General features: G+C 54.4%; 1 protein-coding gene across 2 annotated transcripts in view; it reads left to right on the forward strand.

The window, feature by feature from the left end:
• The first annotated feature begins 6,747 nt into the window (after positions 1–6,747).
• The window catches only part of PSD2 (pleckstrin and Sec7 domain containing 2), a 54,050-nt gene continuing 40,201 nt past the window's right edge, over positions 6,748–20,596 (forward strand). The window contains exons 1-2 of one of the 2 annotated variants that reach the window (XM_036896725.2): positions 6,748–6,987; positions 7,109–7,174. In XM_036896725.2, coding sequence (XP_036752620.2) covers positions 6,934–6,987; positions 7,109–7,174 — 120 coding nt within the window. In that variant the 5' untranslated portion in view covers positions 6,748–6,933. Of the gene's footprint in view, positions 6,988–7,108; positions 7,175–13,475; positions 13,735–20,596 lie in introns of those variants that run through there. The other variant, XM_057490958.1, reaches the window with a different exon arrangement.

Genomic DNA, 20,596 nt, shown 5'->3' on the forward strand with positions numbered 1-20,596 from the left:
CTGCTGCTCCCCATTTTCTCACCAGATGGCCCCCTGCGACTGTGCCTGTCTTAGGTTGTTCCTCCCTTGAGGAATCTTACCCGTCTCTGGCTAACCAGTCATCTTCTGGGGCCATTCAGGGAAATGTAAAGTTGGTAAGTGAGAGAGAAGCCTTATTGTTTGAAAAGGTTAGCTTTTTACTTCTTTGCATATTTATGCCCTGTGGCTTCTATGCCCAGCATTTGTCTTGAGGTGTCTTTACCACTTGGAAGAATTATGATACTCGGTAAATTCGACATGTGGCACGAGTTCTATTTAAAGGTTGTGATTAGGTAGGAAGAAGAAAAGCTATAGAAGTAGCAGGCAGAAGAAAACCTGGGAAGATTGATTATTTCTTTGACATATCTTCTTGTAGAGTAACTTCAGCATGGATAGGTTTTAAACTACTAATTAAATTGTGCACATACAGTAACATAATAGGAATATAGTTACCTAACCAAAGCATACCTGTAATTACCAGCCATCTCCAGTGAAACCAAGAAAACCAGTTAGGCACCTTAGGCATTTGTGAAAACTTATCTATGATATGGTGGATATTGTCCGACTGAACTTAAACAGTCTGAGAGAATTCAGATAAACTAGAACACCCCATTCCTGGGGACTGTTCACATCCCATATGTTCTTTTAACAATAAATAGTCTGTGGTTGTAAGATTTTGGAGTGCTACAATTTGCACTTCTCCTAATTCTTAGTTTAGTTCCAACAGTATAGATCCAGTCAAATTTTTTGTTTTACTGTATGCACAGGCCAGCTTAGATATCTCCTTCCTCATTCCCATGGCAAGTCCAGGAACTGGTGGGATGAGTGCATCTACACCTGTGGCAGTGCGTGGATCTTTGTTGGAGTTTTTTTTTTTGCTGATCATCTTCTGTCATGAGTCTTCCCGAGAGTGCTGATGTTGGAAGTTCTTTTTCATATCGTATCTTAGTTCATTTTCGGGGTAGCCAAATTAGGCTTTGATCCTCTGTATAAACACAAACAGACCCTTTGCCTACACTTTTATATGCCCTTTATATCATTGTGTAGAACTCATTAGAGGTCACCACATAGGAACTGCTTTTTTTTTTTTTTAATCATTAATCTACACTTACATGATGAATACTTTGTTTACTAGGCTCTCCCCTATACCAGGTCCCCCCTATATACTCCTTTACAGTCACTGTCCATCAGCGTAGCAAACTGTTGTAGAATCACTACTTGTCTTCTCTGTGTTGTACAGCCCTCCCCTTTCTCCCACCCCGCTATGCATGCTAATCTTAATACCCCTCTTTTTCTGCCCCCACCTTATCCCTCCCTACCCACCCATCCTCCCCAGTCCCTTTCCCTTTGGTACCTGTTAGTCCATTCTTGAGTTCTGTGATTCTGTTGCTGTTTTGTTCCTTCAGTTTTTCCTTTGTTCTTATATTCCACAGATGAGTGAAATCATTTGGTATTTCTCTTTCTCTGCTTGGCTTGTTTCACTGAGCATAATACCCTCCAGCTCCATCCATGTTGCTGCAAATGGTTGGATTTGCCCTTTTCTTATGGCTGAGTAGTATTCCATTGTGTATATGTACCACATCTTCTTTAGGGGATCTTGTTTTTTTCAGGTAAATTCCTAGGAGTGGAATGACTGGGTCAAATGGAATTTTTATTTTTAATTTTTTGAGGGACCTCCATATTGCTTTCCACAATGGTTGCACCGATTTGCAGTCCCCCAGCAGTGTAGGAAGGTTTCCCTTTCTCCTCATCCTCACCAGCATTTGTTGTTCCTTGCCTTTTGACTGTTGGCCATCCTAACTGGTGTGAGGTGGTGTGTGTCTCATTGTGGTTTTTATTTGCATTTCCTGGATGATTAGTGATATGGAGCATCTTTTCATGTGCCTGTTGGTGTGTCTGGCTTATTTTATTCAGCACAATGTTTTGGAGATTCCTCTATGTTATTGCATACAGCAGTTGTTTGGTCCTTTTTGTTGCTGAGTAGAATTCCATTGTAAGCATGCATAACAGTTTGTATAAAACATTGTATGCGTGCATAACCCATTCACCTCCTGAAGGACACCTGGACTGTTTCCAGTTTGGGGCCATTGTAAATAAGGCTGCTGTGAACATTCTTGTGCAAGTCTTTGTGTGGACATATATTTTCATTTCTTGTGAGCACCTGGAAGTGGAATTGCTGGGTCATAGGGTAGGTGATTGCTTAGTCTTATAAGAAACTACTCAGCCTTTTTACAAAGTGGTCGTGCCATTTTACACTCCCACCAACAAAGGATGACCTCCACCACTGCGTTTGAGTCTGAAGAGGTTGTCATCTCCTTGGTGTTGGATGTTAGGCCTTGGTGGATACTGCCGAAGGTTGTGATAAAAGTGCTGGCTGCAGAGGCCCTGGCAATGAGCTGGACCCTTGGGTTGTTTCACATGGACAGATGAATGGGTGGGCACCCAGCCAAGTCTTCTGATCCTGAATTTGTGCCATTGCTTCGTTGGACTCTGAAATGTTAGCTTTTCCATCTGTCCTCATTAAATTCCGTTTTGTTCATTTTGACTTTACCCTCCAGTCAGTCCTGATAAGGAGAGAAGCAAATTCACATATACTCACCATGTGCCAGACACTGAGCTAACTCATTCAGAGTTCAGAACAACGCTGAGAGGGAACTATTATTACTGCATTTTAGAGATGAGGAAATTAAAGCATGGAGAGGTTAAGTAACTTGCTCAAGTTGATCCAGCCATAGGGACTAGAACCCAGGTAGTTTGGATACAGACATTGTGCTCTTAACCACTCACTGTTGCCTCTTTTTGGCTTCTGATGTCATTTTTCTCTATCTTCTACTTTCTGTGAACACGTTGAGCATGACTCTTGGTCTTCATTCCAAATTATTGGTTCAAAAACAAAGACAGAAAACCTATGGGCCAGATAAGTCCAGGATGAAGGACAGAGCTTGGCGGCAGGCTTCTAAAAACCTCCTTTGGTACCGGCCTTCTGTGATTTGTCAGTAATCTTTGAAGGTGATTACTCCACCAGCCGTGGCCCTCCACCTTGGTCTCAGGGCAGCATTCACCAGATATCTCTCTGGGATCTCACACAACCAGCATGTCAAGTCAGTACCCAGATCCCTGCCCAGGGGCACGAGGAACAAAGGGAATAGAGGTGGGGCTGGGATGGCTCGTGTTTGAGTGCAGGTGGGCACCCTATGGCCCCTCAGAGCCCCAGGCCTTGGCCCAGTGTCTAGCATGTACTAGTCTGACACATTCTTGTTGATTATTTTTTCAAAGGCCACTTTATTTCTACAACTTTTTTTCACCCATTCCAACAGGAGCACTGTGCCCGTTAGGCAGTGACTCTCGGTTCCCCTTCCCCCAACCTCTGGTAACCTTTATTTCACTTTCAGTTTCTATGAATTTACCTGCTCTGGATATTTCTTGTAAATGGAAACATGTAATATATTTGTCCTTTGCTGTCTGGCTTATTTCACTTAGCATAATGTTTTCCAGGTTTATCATGTTGTAACGTGTCAAAATTCCACTCCCTTTCAACACCAAATACTATTTCCATTGTATGTCGAGACCACGTTTTTTATCCACTTACCTGTCGATGGACACTGGGGTTGTCTCACCTTTTGGCTATTGTGGGCAATGCTGCTGTGAAGCTTGTGAATCGTTCTTTCAAAATCCCTTTCTAATCAGGTTCTCTCCGACCCTTCCCACTAAAAGGCTCTGGTCAGGGTCCCCAGGGACCTCCACGTTGCTAAAGCCGATGGTCAGTTTTTAGCCTTCCTTTCAACTTGACCCACCAGGACGTTTGCCTCTGTGCATCTCTTTCCTCCTTTGGCTTGTAGGAACCGGCACGCGCCAGCGTTCCTCTGCCTCTCTAGCCTCACCTCCTCCATGTCCTTTCTTGTTTCTCCCTGTAACTCTTGGGGGAAAATATTTTTCCAGCCCGGGGCAAATTACCTTTGAAACCAAAATCAGTCCGAGGGAGAAATAAAGTGGGAGAAACCCATTTATTGCTTACAAGCAGTTGTCCACTTATGCTTGCCCGTGTCCCTCCCCACCCAGCTGCAAAAACGGACCCCACCCAACCTCTCCGGTCCAGATAAGCCCTGCTCCCCCAGATAATCCCCTATCAATATGGAGAGGGACTACTTCTCTCCACCCCTTGGAAACGCGTATTGATATGGAGATGCACTAAGGCAGGATGAGAAATTCTGGAAATACTGCAATTTTACCCACACTCCCCTTTCTCTTCCCCCACCTCTCAATGCCCAGATCCTCTGGCTCTGCTTCTTGGTCCTTGGTGCACCCAGCCCCACCCCTGGGGGACCTCATCACTTCTCTGGAAGGTGCATCTCTAGCCCCGACCTTTCTCCCATGTCCATCTGCCTATCTGTCATTCCCGCTTGGGTGGATAATTGATATCACAGACTCCACTGTCCAGAACAGAGCACCTGCTTTTCTTCCTCAAACACAATCTTCCCCACCTCCCCACCTTAGTTCCTGGCAACTCCCTTGTTGTTCAGGCGCTCGGATTTTCCTTCACTCCTGACTTCTCTCTTTCTCTTAAACCCCCAGCCCCAATCCCTCAACTCATCTTCTTGGCTTTACCTTCAAAACATCCAGAATCTGGCTGCTTCTCACCAGCCTTGGTTGGAGGCCCATTGGCTCTCCCCTGGAATTCTGCACTAGCCTCCTAACTGGGCTCCAGGATTACACCAACCTCTCCCCAGCACAGTGGCCAGAGGGCTCCTTTAAAAATTAAGACAAATCAGATCAGTTCTTTTGCCCTGAAATGTGGGTGGCTCCTCATGTCATCAAAAGACGAAGCCAAAGCCCTAACATGGCCCATAAGGCCCTGTGTCATCCATTCCCCACCGTTCTCCGACTCACCTCCTACACACTCCCCTTATTCCTGGGACATGCTAGGCACACTTCCACCTCAGGGCCTTTGTACTGGCTGTTCTTGTTCTTTGGAAATCTCCTCCCTCGGATATCTATGGATGAATTCCTTTACCTCTTTCTTGTCTTTGCTCAAATCCACCTTTTCAAAGTACCTACCAGTAGGCCTCGACTGTCCTTTGTCCTTTGGTGTCTGGCTTATTTCCCTTAGCATAATGTTTTCCAGGTTATTCTAAAAGTCACAATGCCCCCACCCTGTCTGCCTCCTACCCCCACTCTGTTCAACTCCTGACCCCCTTTATGCTGCCCTTTTTCTTCCCATAGTATTTGTCCCTGTCTATATTGTACATTTTACTTATTTATTGTGTTGGTTGTTTTTTTCTCCTCCCCCACCCCAGTGGAGGTGAGTCAGGAGGGCAAGGATTTTCATCTCTTGTTTACTGACATGATTCACCCAGAATAGTGTTTGGTACATGTAGGATCTCAATGAAAACTTGTTGAGTGAATGAATGAAAGAAGAAAACAGTCTGATAACTGGGAAGGGGTCTGCAATCTAAAACTGGGTTGGAGCCAGGAAAAGGTGGGCTTCTGGCCAGGGCAGTGGTCATCAGTGCTGTTTGCTGGGCGGCGGCCACCCTCCTTCTCCCAGGAACTCTCTCCTGTTTTCCTGGGGGACAAGGCCCCTGCCACTAGCCCATGTGGATTGCGGGGTTGGGGGGCTGACAGCACCCCTCACTTCAAGGTGGGCAGAAACTCTTCAGGCCATGGCGATCAGTTCAGGGCTGAACGTGTTTCATCGCTGGGCCATGAGACTGAATCCTGAGACTTCTGCTTATATTCTTGGGACGGGGAAGGCTTCTTCCACCGAAGCTACACATAAGCTCAGAGCTGCCTCAGCCTTTCTGATACTTTCTTGGAAGAGCCTGCCTGGAAATGAAGCCAACCCCGAGGAACACTGGGCTATCGATGTGGAGAAAGACCACATTTGGGAGCCTGGATTCAGCACTGCCGGCAGCTGGATCTACTCCTGGACTTTTCATTTACATGAACCCCTTTTCACTGAAGCCAGTTTCTGTCACTTGCAACTATTTACACTGTGCTTGCCTGAGCTCCTGAACTGGGAAGTGAGGAAGGGGCTGAGTAGGGCCTGAGGGGTGGGTGGGGTGGGTGGCCCCAGGGGCAGTCCCAAGTGAGAGGGGCTGACAATATGGAGCTCAGTCAATGAGCAGTGTTGAGTAGAGGGGACGTGAGGGCGATTTCCCATGGCCCTGCCCTAGGGGAGTCCCAAGCTGTCAGGGCAGAGGACATGGTCACCAGTAGGGCAAGAGAGATTGAGGGGTCCTGCTATACCAGCTACAGGCTAAGCTGAGATGGACTGCACCCAAGGTTGGGGTGGAAAGTAGGAAGGGAAGCTCTCCCCGATAGGGGGAGCCCCCCAGGAGCTCATTCCTGACCTGCTACCCCCCACCCCCCAGTTCAGGGGAAGAGCCCAGTTAAAGTACACGCCAGAGAGTGGAGGCTGGGTTTTCACACGTACTAGAGCTGTGTTCTGGGTAGGTCACTTACCTTTCCTAGCTTCAGTGTCCTCATAGGGAAGATGGGATGAATGATGTCCCCCTCACAGGACTGCTGTATGAAATGAGATAATGTGTGAAATGAGATAATGCCAAGAACTTAGCATGAACCTGGCTCACAGAACACTTAATAAAAATCAGCTGCTCTGAGCGCTGTTCTCGGCGGTCTTGAGGACTGCGATTGCGCCCGGTAGCGCAGGTGCAGTTCTGCGGACACCAGAAGGTGGCGCCCTGACCCCAAAAGACACGGAACAGACAGCTTTCTGAAAGGTTCGGTAAAAACTGGGAGGGGCGGCCTCTCGGGCCTCCGCGTGTTAGCCCCCTGCCTTCCCTGCTGCGGTGGGGAGAGGTGCTTCTATTCCCCGCAGTTCCAGGAAGAGGGGGGCCTGCGTCACCCTGGGATAGTCAGTGGAGCTGCAGTTTTCCATCCATATCGTGCAAGAGCATGGCCTTCGGAGGCAGCCGGGGCCAAGTTGAAGACGTACTCAGGTTGGACCAGGTAAAGGACTCCAGAATGAGCGAACATGCCAGTACAGGGGCCGGTTACAGGGAGACTGCGGCTGGGCCTGGTGCCGAGGCGGAGGGATGACCCCCACGTTCTGTGCTTGCTTCCTTTCTAGGAGAGAGCAGGGCTGCCCGGTGCGGAGGACCCGGGACTGCTTAGCGCTGTGACGCGGGACACGCCGGTAATTCTGAGTGTGGGCAGCAGAGGGAGGCAGAGAGCCTCCAGGGCCTGGCCTAGCATGGCTCCCCTCGCAGCCCCGAGCTCGCCCTCCTGGGAGTCTTTCAGGCTTACCGCCCTTCCCTGGGCCAGCGTGCCCTGTGTCCTTGCACTTTGGAAAAGGCTTGCTCTCCTCTCCCCCCCTTGGGTTCCTGGGGGGAACGCGTAGGGGCAGGGGAGGGGCGGGGCGGGGAGGGTCAGCTTCGGCCCTAACTGTGCATCCTCCAGCTGAGCCCCGCCGTCCCTGGGCCTCCGTAACCAGGGTGGGTTCTGCTCACCACTCTCATCCCAGCCATCTGACTTCTGGGATGGAGTGGTGTTATCTCCCTAAGGGTAAGGATTTGGGGGACAGAAGGGGATCTTCTCTCTAACCTCCCATCACCAGGCCTGGGTGGCCAGCTGTACCTCAGGAATCAGGGTTGTGCCCACCTCACAGCACCCTGGCCAGTTCCCGGCATTGTCCTGGACAGGATCCCAAAGGCCCACAAAGGCCCTCAGACAAAGTTCTGGGCCAGGCTTTGCCTGGGCTCTGGGCCCACAGCTGGCTGGCCCGAGGCACTGAGAGTCCCTGGCCCTCCCCGTGGGGCTTTGTGCGCAGCCCTGGACCAGTGCTGGAAGGGCCCTGTTGGATGGGGGCGGGGAGGGGACGGCGGCTCTCAGAGCTCCCCTCCTGCCCATGGCCTTGCCTTCCCCCAGGGCACCTGGCCCCGACTCACGCTTGCCCAGGCTGTGGCCTTTCCCACTTCCCTGCTGCTTTTGGCTGCAAGTCCAAACCCTTGCCATCTTCAGGGTCCTGCTCATATTCTACCACTCATTTATTCTTTCATCCAGTTATTCAACAGGTATTTATTGAGCTCCTACTATGCTCTAGGGCTCTGCTAGGTGCTGGGGATCCAGCAGGAGAAGCTACACAGTTCCTTTCCAGAGGTCACAGTCCAGGGAGGCAGTAGGCAGGAGGCTGGTAAAACCCACACCTAAACTTTGATTTCATCTTGTGATAAATGGGGTGAAGCCCAGAGAGAAGCAGCTGCTCCAGGAAGCTCCACCCACAGGGATATTTCCCCTGGGAAATCACCTGATAGGCTGTGAGCTGTGGAGGGAGAGACTTTGGGCCCTGTCTGCCCCTCCCTCTGCTCCCCTCCCCCAGGGCCCGGCACACAGGCACACAGTAGGTGCGCACACCAGGGGCTGTCCAGTGAGAGTGGCCTTTCTTTCCCCCACTCCTTCCCAGTTAGCACAGGGTCATAGGTAATGTTGGGGGTTGTACAGACAAGACCGTGGGGCGCCAAGGAGTACATCCCAGGCTACTGTGGGTGCCCAGCTCCTTGCTGCATGGCGTCCCTAGCCCGGGCCCTATCAGAGTCCCACGGCTCATGCCTGCAGTCATTCATGACCTCTCATTCATCTATTTGGCTTTATCCCCTTTTGGGTGCCTACTGTATACTGGCCCTGGGCTCAGGAGGAGCTGGATAGGGTATTTGTCCTCATGAACCAAGCAGTCTAGACAGTGGTGGCCCAATGTGATGTGGGGAAAGATGGCAGAGCTGTGTGAGCCTAGGGGTGTGTGCCCAGCTTGGGGCACCCCTTCAGACAGGCCTCCTCTGTGGATCTGCCTGAAGGAGCTTCCACCCTTTCATCTAGGTGCTGTCACACCCCAGTTTTTCAAAGCACATTTTAGTATCTGCAGTCATCTTTCTCTACCTGTTGGTGCATTCATTATTTGAGAGCTTTACTGACTGCCTACTATGCACCAGGCAATGTTCTAGGTCTTGGGGATACAGAAGTGAAAGAACAAATTTCCTGCCCTCCTGGACTTTATGGTCTAGAGATAGTAGTGGTGGTAGGCAGACAGACAATAACTAGAAAAAGCAGTAAGCATGTAGTATACAGCTATGCATTATGGAGGAAAAGCAAATTGACAAAGGGGAGACTGGCAGAAAGCTGAAGGGGGTGAGGGGTGAGGCATGCAGAGCCACTTGTGGACAGAGTGCTTCAGGCAGAGGGAATAGCAAGTGCAAAGGCCCTGAGGTGGGAGTGTGCCTGGTACGTTAAGAGGATTACTGAGGAGGCCATTGGGGCTGGAGAGGAATGAGGTCAGAGAGGTAGCAGGGGCCGGATTATGTAGGACTCTGAGGTGTTGTAAAGACTTGGTTTAACTCTTAGTGACATGGGAGCCATTTGAGGATTTTGAGCAGAGGGGTGACATGGTCTGACTTACGTCTAACAGGAACCCTTTGGCTGCTGTGCTGGGAATGCTGGTAGTGGGACTGGGTGGGGGGACAGTTAGGAGGTGACAGTAAGAATTCTGGTGAGAGATGACGGTGGCCTGAGCCAGGCGGTGGTTGGGGAGCCACTGAGAGGCGGCTGATCTGAGACATACTTTGGAAGGAAATCCCTTAGAATTTGTGGAGGGATTGGATGTGGGATGTGAGAGAAAGAGAGGCAAGGATGACTTCCAGGTTTGTGGCCTGAGCTGAAGGAGGGATGGCGGTGACATTTACTGCGATGAGGAAGAGGAGGACAGTTTGGGTTGGGGTAAGTTGGACATCCCACTGGAGACTTTGGGCCAGCACTTGGGTCTGAGGCTCTGGCCACAGGGGCCAAGTTCGGGGCTGGAGGACCACACACTGAGAATCTCAGGGTTTAGCTGGGCTCTGAAGCCGAGGTGGGATGACTGCGGGAGAGGCAGAGAGATGACACAGGACTGAAAGCGTGGGTGCCGCAGCCTCTGGAAGTCAGGGAGGAACCGGCAGAGGAAGGTGAGGAGGCACAGCCAGGCCAGGGGGAGAGGAGAAAAGCCAGGGCAGCGTGAGTCCTGGAAATCAAGAGGAGAAAATACTTCGGTGGGGAGGAGACAGCCAACTGTATCAGATGCTGCCAGTGAGTTAAAGGCAAGGCCTGAGATTTGAGTTTTGGATTTGGCATTATAGTGGTCACTGGGGACCAGGCCACAGTTAGGGTATCTAGTACCTTTGTACAAATATTGGGAAGAGGTGTCCCCTCCAGTGGACCCGGCCGTGCAGGCACCCATAAGGGAGATACCTCAGTGTGAGGATAAGGTGTCCCTTTCCCAGGCAGATGTATCCTCAAACCAGGCACACAGCATGGGGAGAGGACAGCAGGCTGGATTTCAGCTCCCTCTCCGCTGCTTGTGTACCCCTCGTGCAGTGCCCAACCTATACATCTGTACTCAGCAGCTGTGCTGGTGTCCCTGATGAGTGGTGTCGGTGAATGAGTGTGGATGAGATGATCAGAGTCAGATAGGACTGCATTCAGGAGAGAATGGGACAGGAATTACAGAGCGTGGACCTCAATCTCCCACTTGGAAGAAGGGAGAATTGGGTGTATCAGGTGCTCTCTGAGCCAAACCTTCTCCGGGCTGGAACTGATGTCTTCCTCCAGGTGACAGGAAGGAAGGTCCTCACCTCTTCTCCTCCCTGGAAGGCCCCCTTACTCAGGCTGAGGAAGAGCAGGAGGCCCTGCCTGTGCCTGGGGAGGCAGAAGGTCAGGTAGAGGCTTCAGTGTGGCAGAGGCTGAGTGGGCTGGGACTATGGTCCTTGCCCCTCTCCAGCCTCCAGCCCCTGCCTTCCTGACGCCCAACCTTGGGCGGGGGGTGGGGTGGAGGAGGAGAAATGGAGGGAAGCTGCTGATTCTCCTTTCCTTAGAGGGATGCTGGGAGCATAGTGCATCTTGGCTGCTGGGTGGGGGGTGCTGTCCTGGTCTCTTTCAAGAGGCAAAAGTAGCTAAAAGGAATAATGACAATGACTCACTCTCCTGTGTCTATGACACTCAAAGCCCTCCATCAGGCAGAGCCCACCTGTGGCTTTGTGACAGCCCTTTGAGAGAGTTCCACTAGACTTGGGAAAGTGAGGTTCAGGGATGGAATATAGCTGTCCAGAGCCACACAGCCTGGGAGCAGCAGAGGCCAGACGAGTCCAGGTGTCCTGGCCCTGGCCAGCTCATGCCCACTGCAGCAGGCCCCCAGAGCCGCGGGTGACAGTAGACCCAGGGCAGGGACTAGGTTCTGTGCACCAGCCAGGCCCTGACTAGGTGGGGACAGAGCTCTTTCTCCCTCTGGCCCTTCTTCCCTGCCACATGTACTTACTAAGCCATACGGGTGTCAGGTGCTGCGGACACAGTGTGAACAAGGGGGACCTTCCTGCAAGGGGCTCACAGTCCATCTAGGGGACAGAGACTAAAGAATCCATTGCACAAGTCAGCCCATCATTCTGTTGGAAGAGCCATGGCCTGTTGAATGCACCTGTGTGCCAGGTCTTGGGTGGCTGGGCACTGAGCACATCAGCAACTTTCATCCCCACCCCAGCCCCACAAGAGAGGGGCTATTCCCATCCTTCTGGGTAGATGAGGATTGGAAGCTCAGACAGGCAGTCCAGCTGTGACCTGAGGCCATGGTCCTGAGGACGTGAAAGCAAAGCCCTGTCACCCCCACCTACCCCGGCGGCTCTTGCTGGTTGCCAGTTGCTGCCCCTCACTGCCTATAGGTAGCGGAGGGAAGAGGGTAGAGGGTAGGACGGTAGGAAAGCCATGCTCCTTCTGTTCTCTTTAAGAAGATCCTAGGTCCCTGCACTGGAGTGGCCCCTGGTTTCTGGGCTCTGTGGGAACATCCTAGGACTTGACAGGCATTGAAGGGATGTGGCCAGAGAGCCCTTTCAACTGCCCAGCTGTGTTCACAGGATCAGACCTCCTGGGCCTTTACAGAAATGGTTTATATTTTTGGAGCCTCAGTTTTCTCATCTGTAAAATGGGCTATAGAATTGTTTTTCAGGTTAAAAGCAACACCTGGAAAGCACTTAATGTGTACTCTGGCACATGGTAGATGCACACTTGATAGCAGAGATGTCACCATGGTTGATGAAACCCCAGCTCCATCTATGGCCCAGCTTGAAGAGGGAGGAGACTAATTACAGCTCAGACCTTGTACCTCCAATTACTGCCACACTCCATAGTTTAGACACCCCTCATAGGCCCACAAATCTCTACTCTCACCTTCTGTTCCCTAAGAAGAGGGTCCCCAACTGTCTATGTGTACATGGGTGGAAGGCAGGCCAGAGAAAGCTTCATGGAGGAAGGGATTTTTAAGCAGGGATTTGAGGATTGAGTAGGAGTTCACTGAGCACAGCAGGATCAAGGCCTTATCAGGCAGAGGGTGGAACACCTGCAAAGGTCCATGCATGGGAAGGAGCTGGGTGTGGTGAACAGCCCCTGGGGGCTGGGGTGGAAGGAAAGTCGTGGAAAGTGGCCTTCTGTGATAGGGCCTGACTCTGACCTGATCTCCCTTCTCCACCCGTGGGGCTGGGCCTACTCGCCTGGGGGTCCTGAGGATGTGGAAGCAAAGCCCTGTCATCTCTACTTCCCCCAACACTTCCTTCTCTCCCACCCTCAGGTCCTCGTCTCCCAGATCCCTGTGGGTCCTTTGTCACCTCTCTGAGGGGCGGAATCTTGCCCTGCAGGAGCCTCACGCCCAGGAAGTCCTTGGTGTCCAGCCCAGGTGTGGTAGTGCCAACCTTCTTCAGAGCTAGGGTCCTGGGGTCAGGGGAGGGCTTCAAGGTTGGGACTAGCCTGAGGGAGGGTCTGTGGGGCAGGTCCCTGGCATGACGGTTCCACAGCCCAGAGCACCCTGTATCCGTCTACTTAGGGGAGCCTCCCTTGACCTGGCGCTGGGGCCCTGCACCTTAGACGGGACCCACTGACCTCCCTCTCCCCAGGGTCTCTCCCCTTTGTCTCTGTCTTCGGCACACCCCCTCCAGCTCCGTCCTGAGATGCCTTGGCGCCCGTAAGCCAGGCCCATCTGTTCTGTCCTTGTAGGTGGGTAGGGCTCCTTCCCCCGCACCCCCTAGATCGTCAGCCCTGCATCCTTCGTTCGCCCCTCGTCTGTCCGGGTCGGGGCTCCTCGGGGCAGGTGTGCTGAGGGTGGAGGGCAGAGAGACCCCAGACCCCGAGAGCCTGCTTCCTCCTCCCCCTCGAGGAGGGCCGAGGGGCGCCGCAGGGGGCCGAGGGCCCAGAGCGTGCGGCCCGCGGGCCCCGGTGCGGGGCGGTGGTTGGCCGGACCGGGTTCGGGGACCGCCGCGCGGCGGGCCGGGAGGGGGTGGGACCTCGCGCGCTCCCCTCCCCCGCTCCTTAAAGGGCCGGGCGCGCGGCCGGGCGGGCCAGGCTGCCTCGCGCTCCCGGCAGGGTCGGGCTCGCAGCCGCGCCCCGCGTGTGCAGGCTCGCGGGCAGGCCGGCCGGGGCCGCCTCCGCCGCCTCCCGGCCCCGCTCCCGCCGCCCGCCCGCCGGCGGCCCTCCCTCCCTCCGCCTCCCCGCCCTCCGCCTCCCCTCCTCCCTCGCTCCCGCCGTCCGCGCCCCCAGCTCCGCTCAGCTTCGCCGCCGCCGCGGCCCCGACACCCGGAGGGACCGAGGCGGGCGCGGGGAGCCCCGACGGGCGGCGGCGGGCTGGGACAGGCAGTCCCGCGGCCTCGGCATGGCCCCGCCGTGAGAGACTGCGCCCGGTGGCCGGGACCCGGAGCGGTGAGTGGGGCTGCGGGGCCACCTTGTCCCCAGGGCCCTCGCGCTCCGGGACCCCGCCCCTCCCGAAGCCGGCTTGGGGGTCGGGAAGGGGTGCTGGGGGGGGACACATGATGGGTGGCGGGTGCCGTCCTCCGCCCCCTGAGCCCGCCAGGGTCTGCTTAACAAAGCTGCATTTCGAGATCAATTCCGTGGCGGCTGGAGCATCGGAAGGATACGGTTGTCATGGAGATGGGGCCGGGAGAGGAAGCCCGGGACGGCCGGGTCTGAGCCAGGGAGTGCGGGCGCCACCAGGGAGCCCCAGGCCAGCGTGCAGGGGGTTCAGGCCGCCGGCCCAATTGTCTCCTGGGCTCTGCCTCCCGATCCCCGCCTTTTGTATAAGCTAGTGTGTCTGTGTGCGCCTGTGGGGTGGCAGCGGCAGCTTGGTGGCCGGGGACCTGGGGTGCTGGGTGCCGGGGCTTGCTGTCAGTCTCCTTTACCATGGAACAGCTTTGAGAATTTATTTCTGTTTCCAGTTTCCCAACTTTGACAGCCGGGCTTGGCCATCAGGCCTTCCCAGCCCTGGGCTGCTGCTAGAGCAGGGGCTTGCATGGGGGCGTGGCAGGCAGCCGGCAAGGCTGCGAAGGCACATAATGGCCATGGCCGCCGCAGGGAGGGAGGGGTCCTTAGAGCCCACTGCTCGGGTAGGGGTGGGGCAGAGGGTCCAGATGTAGGGACCACCCTGCCCAGAATATGTAGGCAGCAGTTTTCTGACTCCTGCTGTCCTTGGAAGATCTGGGGGCTCCCTGTATTACACCTGGGGGTATTGTTTCTGCACAGGCCTAGGGGGGCTGCCCTAGCCCATCCATTTGTCTTGGGACAATCCTTGTGGGTGTGGGGGGGACTGGAAGAGAACTGGGGGCAGAAGTACCAGCCACAGTGGAAGTGGGTCTTAGATTCCTAGCAGGCTCGGGATAAGCCAGGCTGAGCTTGATGGGTGGGTGTCGGGAGCCAGGAGAGGGCTTAGGGTTTGGCCAGGGTAGATGGGCACCCTGGGTCTGGAGAAAGGCATTTGGACTTTCCTGGGCTCACCAGCTCCTCCTTCCAACCCTGGAAACAAGAGCTGCTCACTAGGGGCTACAGCTTGAGGGAGAGTGGGTAAGGGGCCTTGGGACCACCTCCAAGCCCAGCCCCTGGCCCTGGGCAGATACCGTCATTGGTCAGGACCTCTACTTTCCAGAGAAGCTACCATCCTGTGACCTGGGATCTCTGAACCAATAAAATGGGTCAGCTGTCCTCCCCTACTCACCTCACATCTCTGGAGAGACCTGCCCTTCCAAGAGACCCCTTTCCTCAGTGTATGGTCCTTGCATGGGGTGGCTACACCCTCTGGTTCTTGTGGAGGCCTGGCAGATCCCCAGGTTGCTGTCCGAGCCGGAGGGTTCCCACGCACTGCCGTGAGTACACGGGTGGTGGTAGAGGGGGCCTGGACTGTTCTTGGAAGGCCTCCCCTGCCGGTGCCTCTGGCGGGGACTGAGGCTGCTTTCTGAAGGGAGGGAGGAAAGCTGGCTGCAAAGAAGGACTTCCTGCTCTGGACAGGGCTGGGAGGGCCTGGGGGCCTCACCTGGCCCAGCTCCCATTATCATCAAGCACTACAACTGTGCTATGTCCTCTCATACACAAAACAGCCTTCAGAGGGAGGTACTGCCGTTATTCCCAGTTTGTGGAGGAGGATACTGAGGCTCGGAGAGAAGTTGTTTGTTCAAAGTCACCCAGTCAGTTAGTGGCAGAATTGGGATTCGTATTTGGGCAGAACTGTCTGATTCTCTTCTTTCCTTGAGATACAAGTTAGCAGGGAGGTAGGACTGAAGTGCCTTTCCATCTGGAGCAAGGAAGTGACCTTGGGGTAAACTGAGGCATGAAGATGGGACCTTCTAGAGAGGTAGGATTGAGGCATTCCCATTCCGGACGTTGGCATATAGGAAAACGATAGAGCCTCTCGTGACAGACGATGTTCTAGACATCCTTTGCCAGATGGTCTTTTCCAGGAAAATCTGTTTTGAGCGGCATCTTATGTCTGTGGCTCCATATTTAGCCTGGCTTGTCACATGGGAGGATACACTCAGGCTGTCACCCCTTGAGGGGTGTTTGGCGGGAGGGGTGGGTCTGGGCCAGACCTGGCTCCTTGCCACAGCTCAGGCAGAGGTGAGGCAGGACCCATGTTCTCGCTAGCCTTGCCCCGGCTGAGCTCAGCCCTGCTGGTGTCCCTGGGAGCTGGCTGTTGCCACCAGGGCCCTTGGCCTCCTAAGTGGGTTTGCTCACAGGTAAGTCTGCTTCCTTGGGGATGGACTCCTTTTAGGTGGTGAGCCACTAAGGGCTGTGTCTGCCTGGCACTGGGTGACTCCAGGGTCCGGCCCAGGGAAGGCCTCCAGCCCGGCTTGTGCGCTGCCGGAGTGAAGGACTGCCCTCTCTTTTGACTCCTGCCAGGCAAGCTGGGCTTTGAGCTCTCCTCTTTGGGGTGTCTCCCTCCACTCTTTTCCTTTCCCCTAATTTTTTGCCTTGTCGACCCCGAGTGCAGTGAGCACCCACCTATCTACCCCTCCCCTGGAGTCCTAGATCTTCTAGTTGTTGATATTTTGCCCACTTTGTTTCTCTGTTTCTCTGAACTTTTCAAAACTAAGTTGCAGACATCATAACACTTCGCCTCTAAATACTTCCCCATGAGTTTCCTGGGACAAGGACATTTTTCCACATAGTGACTGTACTATTATCATACCCAAGAAATGTAACAATGACACAACTTAACTTACTATATAATCCATATTCAATTTCTCTAGTTGTCCCAGTAATGTCCTTTATAGCTGTTGAAAAACGATTTGATCAAGGATTACAGATTGTATTTAGTTACATCTCTTTACTCGCCTTTAATCTGGAACAATCCCCCTGCTTTAAAAAAAAATATTTTATAACATTGTCAGTTTTAAAGAGCCCCATCATTCTCTTAGAGAATGTCCCACATTCTGATGTGTCTCATTGCTTCCTCATGAGTAGATTCAGGTTAAACATCTTTTGGCAAGAATATCCCATAGGTGATGATGTGGCCTTCCCAGTATGTCCCATCAGGAGGCATATGTCATTAGCTTGTCTGATAACAGGTGGCGTGAAGTTCAGTCACCTGGCTAAGGAGTCCCTTTGTTTTACTCCATTCCTCCCTTTTCCCTCCCTCCAGAAGCTTCAGCCGCTAGGTCATCCACACACCTGGTCACGACACTGTCCAAAGCCCTACTTGAGGCCATCCATACCTGGGGGAAGGACGATTAAGCAGACATTGAGGGGCCTCCAAGCAGCTCACGACCTCAGGGGCAGGGTGGGGGCGAGCTGCAACTGCGGGCAGGTGCTGTTGGAATGGGGGGGACCCAGAGCAAGGAGTGAGGGGTCTGAGGAGCACAGTTGGCCTGGGCTGGGAATGAGAGTGGGCCCTTTCTCCAAGGAACCACTGAAGGGTCTTAAAGAGGGGGGCAGTGAGGCCGATGTGCGTGCAGGGAAAGGCGCTCTGAGGGGGCTGGAATGGGGTTGGCAGGGCCTGCACGGTGGGAGCGACCAGCCAGGCGGCCGCGCTGCGGGGCAGCACAGGGTGCAAGGATGCGGGGTTTGAGGCTGCAGTATCTGTGCACAGAGGGGACGGGGCTGCTGGTGCGGTGGCCCGGCCGGAATGAGGTGTGGCACGAGGGGGTGGAGAAAAGGGGATGGAAAAGGAGAGATCTGGGAGGCAGAATGGATGGACACTGGTGTCTGACTGGAGGTGGGAAGCACGGTCTTGTGGCGGGTTGGGAGGGTGACGGAGAATGCCATTTTGCGTGTGTTCGGTCTGAGGTACTTTCCAGGTTGGAGGGTTGGTATGTGGGAAGCTCATTTCTGCAGATGTTGGTGGCCTCCTGGGACCCCTCTCAGAAGCTCATCTTGGAATGAGGGCGGAGGGCAGGCCTGTCACGGCCCCCAGCAGGAGCTCGGGCGGACTCCCTGGCACCAGCAGGGGCCAGGGGCTGGCTCAGAGCAGCTGCCACCAGAAAAGTTAGGTAATCCCTCCCTCACAGACCCCCCAACTCCCTCACCTCACTTCACATTTCCTTCACGAAACCCCAACCCTGGTTAAATCCAGCACCTGGCCCATCCCACATCTGCTCGGTACAGCTGAGCGGGGCTGAGAAAAACCACTACCCACAAGGGTCTCTCTTTAAGCTCCAAACTGCGAACCTCAAGTAGGTCCTTAGCGCTGCCCCACAGTCCCGCCGCAGGTCCTGGCCCCTCCCCTCTCCCCCTACCTGCTGACTATTTCACACCTTCTCTTCTCCCTCAAGCCTCACCCCTCTTCCCTTCTCCTCCCCGTCAGCCGATGACTCCCCTTACTACTTCTCTGGGAAAAGAGAAGCAATCAGAACTTCCTCGACTCCTAGTGCCACACTCACCCTTCTGCCAGTATCTGCACCTGCTGCTCCGCCTTCCTCCTGTTGCTGTGGGTGAAGTGTGCCTGCTCCTGGTCAAGGCCATCGCTCCGCTTGTGCAGTAGATCCTGTCCCCTTGCACCTGCTCAAGGACATTGCTCCAGCAAGTGCCTCCAGCATTACAGGTCCCCCGCACTGGAGCATTCCCTCGGCAGGGGATGCGCCGTTGTCTCTCTTGTCGTGGAAGATGCCTCTCTTGTTGTCTCCAGCCAGCTACCACTGCGTCCCTCCGCTCCCCTGTCCGGCAAAACTCCCCCGAAGGGTTGTGTGACTCACTGTCTGCGTGTCCTCGCCTCCCACTCTCTTGGCTCCACTCCAGCTGGGCTTTCGCCCCCTTCCACTCTGCGGACTGCTCTTCTCAAGGTCACCAATGACCTCCGTGTTGCTACACCAATAGCCAATTCTCAGTCCTCATTGGTAGCATTTGATACATTCAAGTCTCTCCTTTCTTGAAATACTCTCCTGGACCTCCAGGACATCCATTCTCCTGTTTTCCTCCAGTCCTGTGGGTTGTTCCTTCTCCCACTCTCACCTCCTCATACTGGCGTGCCTGAGGGCTCAGCCCCTGCATGCACCCTGCATGCGCTCCGGCCAATCTCATCGAGTCCTGTGGCTTTAAGAACCACCTACATGTTGCCAGCTCCCAAATTTATGCCCTAAATTTTGACCTTTCTTCCGAGCTCCAGTAGCCTGTTCAGCATCTCAGCTGTTACGTGTACCAGGCACCTCCAGCTCAACTTGTCTAGAGACGAGCTCCCCATTTTCCTCCCCAGACCTGCTGCACCTCATCTGCCCCATCTCAGGAATGGTAACCCCATCTCTCTAGGTGCTCAGGGCCCAAATGCTGGCTCCTTTCTTTCTCTCCTACCCCACGTACTGTTCATCAAGGGATGAGGCTTTTACCAGCAACTTTATCTCCCATCAGTGGGCTGTGGCTGAGTAGGAGGGACATTTTCAAAGATGGGACAGGGAGGCCACAGTGGAAGGGCCCAGGGCAGCCCCTTTCACACCAGCTGGCTTTGTGCCACGTGCTGCTCGCCCTCAACCAACCTCAAGAAGAGCACAGCCTCAAGACCTTTGCAGGCCCTGCGCTGAAGTCCTAAAGCAGAGGCAGCCGAGGACAGGGGGAGAGGAGGGAAGGAGGGGACCAGGGGGTACTCAGCAAGGGAGGGATTAAGTGGAGTTAATGAAGAGGTTGGGGAGGGGTGTGGAGGAAGGTCACAGGGAAGGAGGCAAAGAGGGAGAGGGGTTTTCCTGGGGTGGGAGGCGAACAGAGAATGTGAGGATCTAGGTAGTATGGGGTAGTGAAAGCTGGGCAGGGAGAGGAGGATGAGATTTCTTGGTGCATCTCCCCTGGCTGTTGAACCGGCCTGGGGGGCGGCTGCTCGGAGAGTGAGACCCCAGATCTGCCCCCACCCAGGCACCAGGGAGGACTCCTGCTCAGTCAGTCCTTTGTAGCTCTTGGGGTTCAACTCTTAATCCAAGGGCTCAGGAGGTCAAACTGGCTCAAGAAGCAGAGTGAGTCTTAGGCACCATCTGAAGCTACATCAGAGCAGTGAGGTATTTACCCAGAGAGCCCAGTCCTTTGTGGTCCCAGAGAGTTGGGGCTCACCCTGTAAGGAAGTCAGCCAGGGGTAGAGTCACCAGCTGTAAACATAATTTGAGGTTTGACAGCAGAAAATTATGAATTTCATCAGTGTTGAGTACCAGCATGCAGTAGGCAAATGCTAAGAAAATGAGGGTGCCAAGCGTCTGGGGGCTGGGGAGAGAAGCAAGCCAGGAGATGTCAAGAAATGGCCTTTGTGGAGCTGGGACCAAGTCCTAGCTGCTGGGCTGTGGGGCACAGGCAGATAAGATGCAAATGTGCCCCCAGCCCCAGGGACCTCTCTCTGCCCAACCATGAGAAAGAAGAGGCCTTCCAGACCCCCACAGCCCAAAACAAAGCTGGATTCCCCAAGAGGAGAAAATCGGGGGTGCGGGCCAGGCCCCTTAACAGCCCCAGACTGGCACCACTCAGAGAGGAGGGATACCTTTGGAGGGACGCTGAGCCCCCTGGCTCTTGCCCTGCACATGGTGTGGCTCTTGTGCCTTGAGGTGGAAAGTTAGGACGGAGGCTGGCCTGGGGTGGAAGTGTCATCGCTGGGGCCAGACTAAAGTCCCTACTGGCCTCAGGAGAGGGTGGGGTGCCCTGCTGGCCCAGCCGCCTGCTTCCACCATCAGGCTGGGCCTCTGAAGCCCCTGCCTCAGAACCGCCACTGACAGGCCACAAAGGACAGTGTCTGCTGGGGCCCCTAAATGTCCTTGCCGCTGTGCTGCCCTCTTGTGCGCCCCATCCCCAGAGCAGGCAGCCGGCTTCTGGAAAGCAGTAGCCGCTGTCCTCCCTG

The sequence above is a fragment of the Manis pentadactyla genome, chromosome 13 (genome assembly GCF_030020395.1).
Source record: "Manis pentadactyla isolate mManPen7 chromosome 13, mManPen7.hap1, whole genome shotgun sequence".
NCBI lineage: Eukaryota > Metazoa > Chordata > Mammalia > Pholidota > Manidae > Manis > Manis pentadactyla.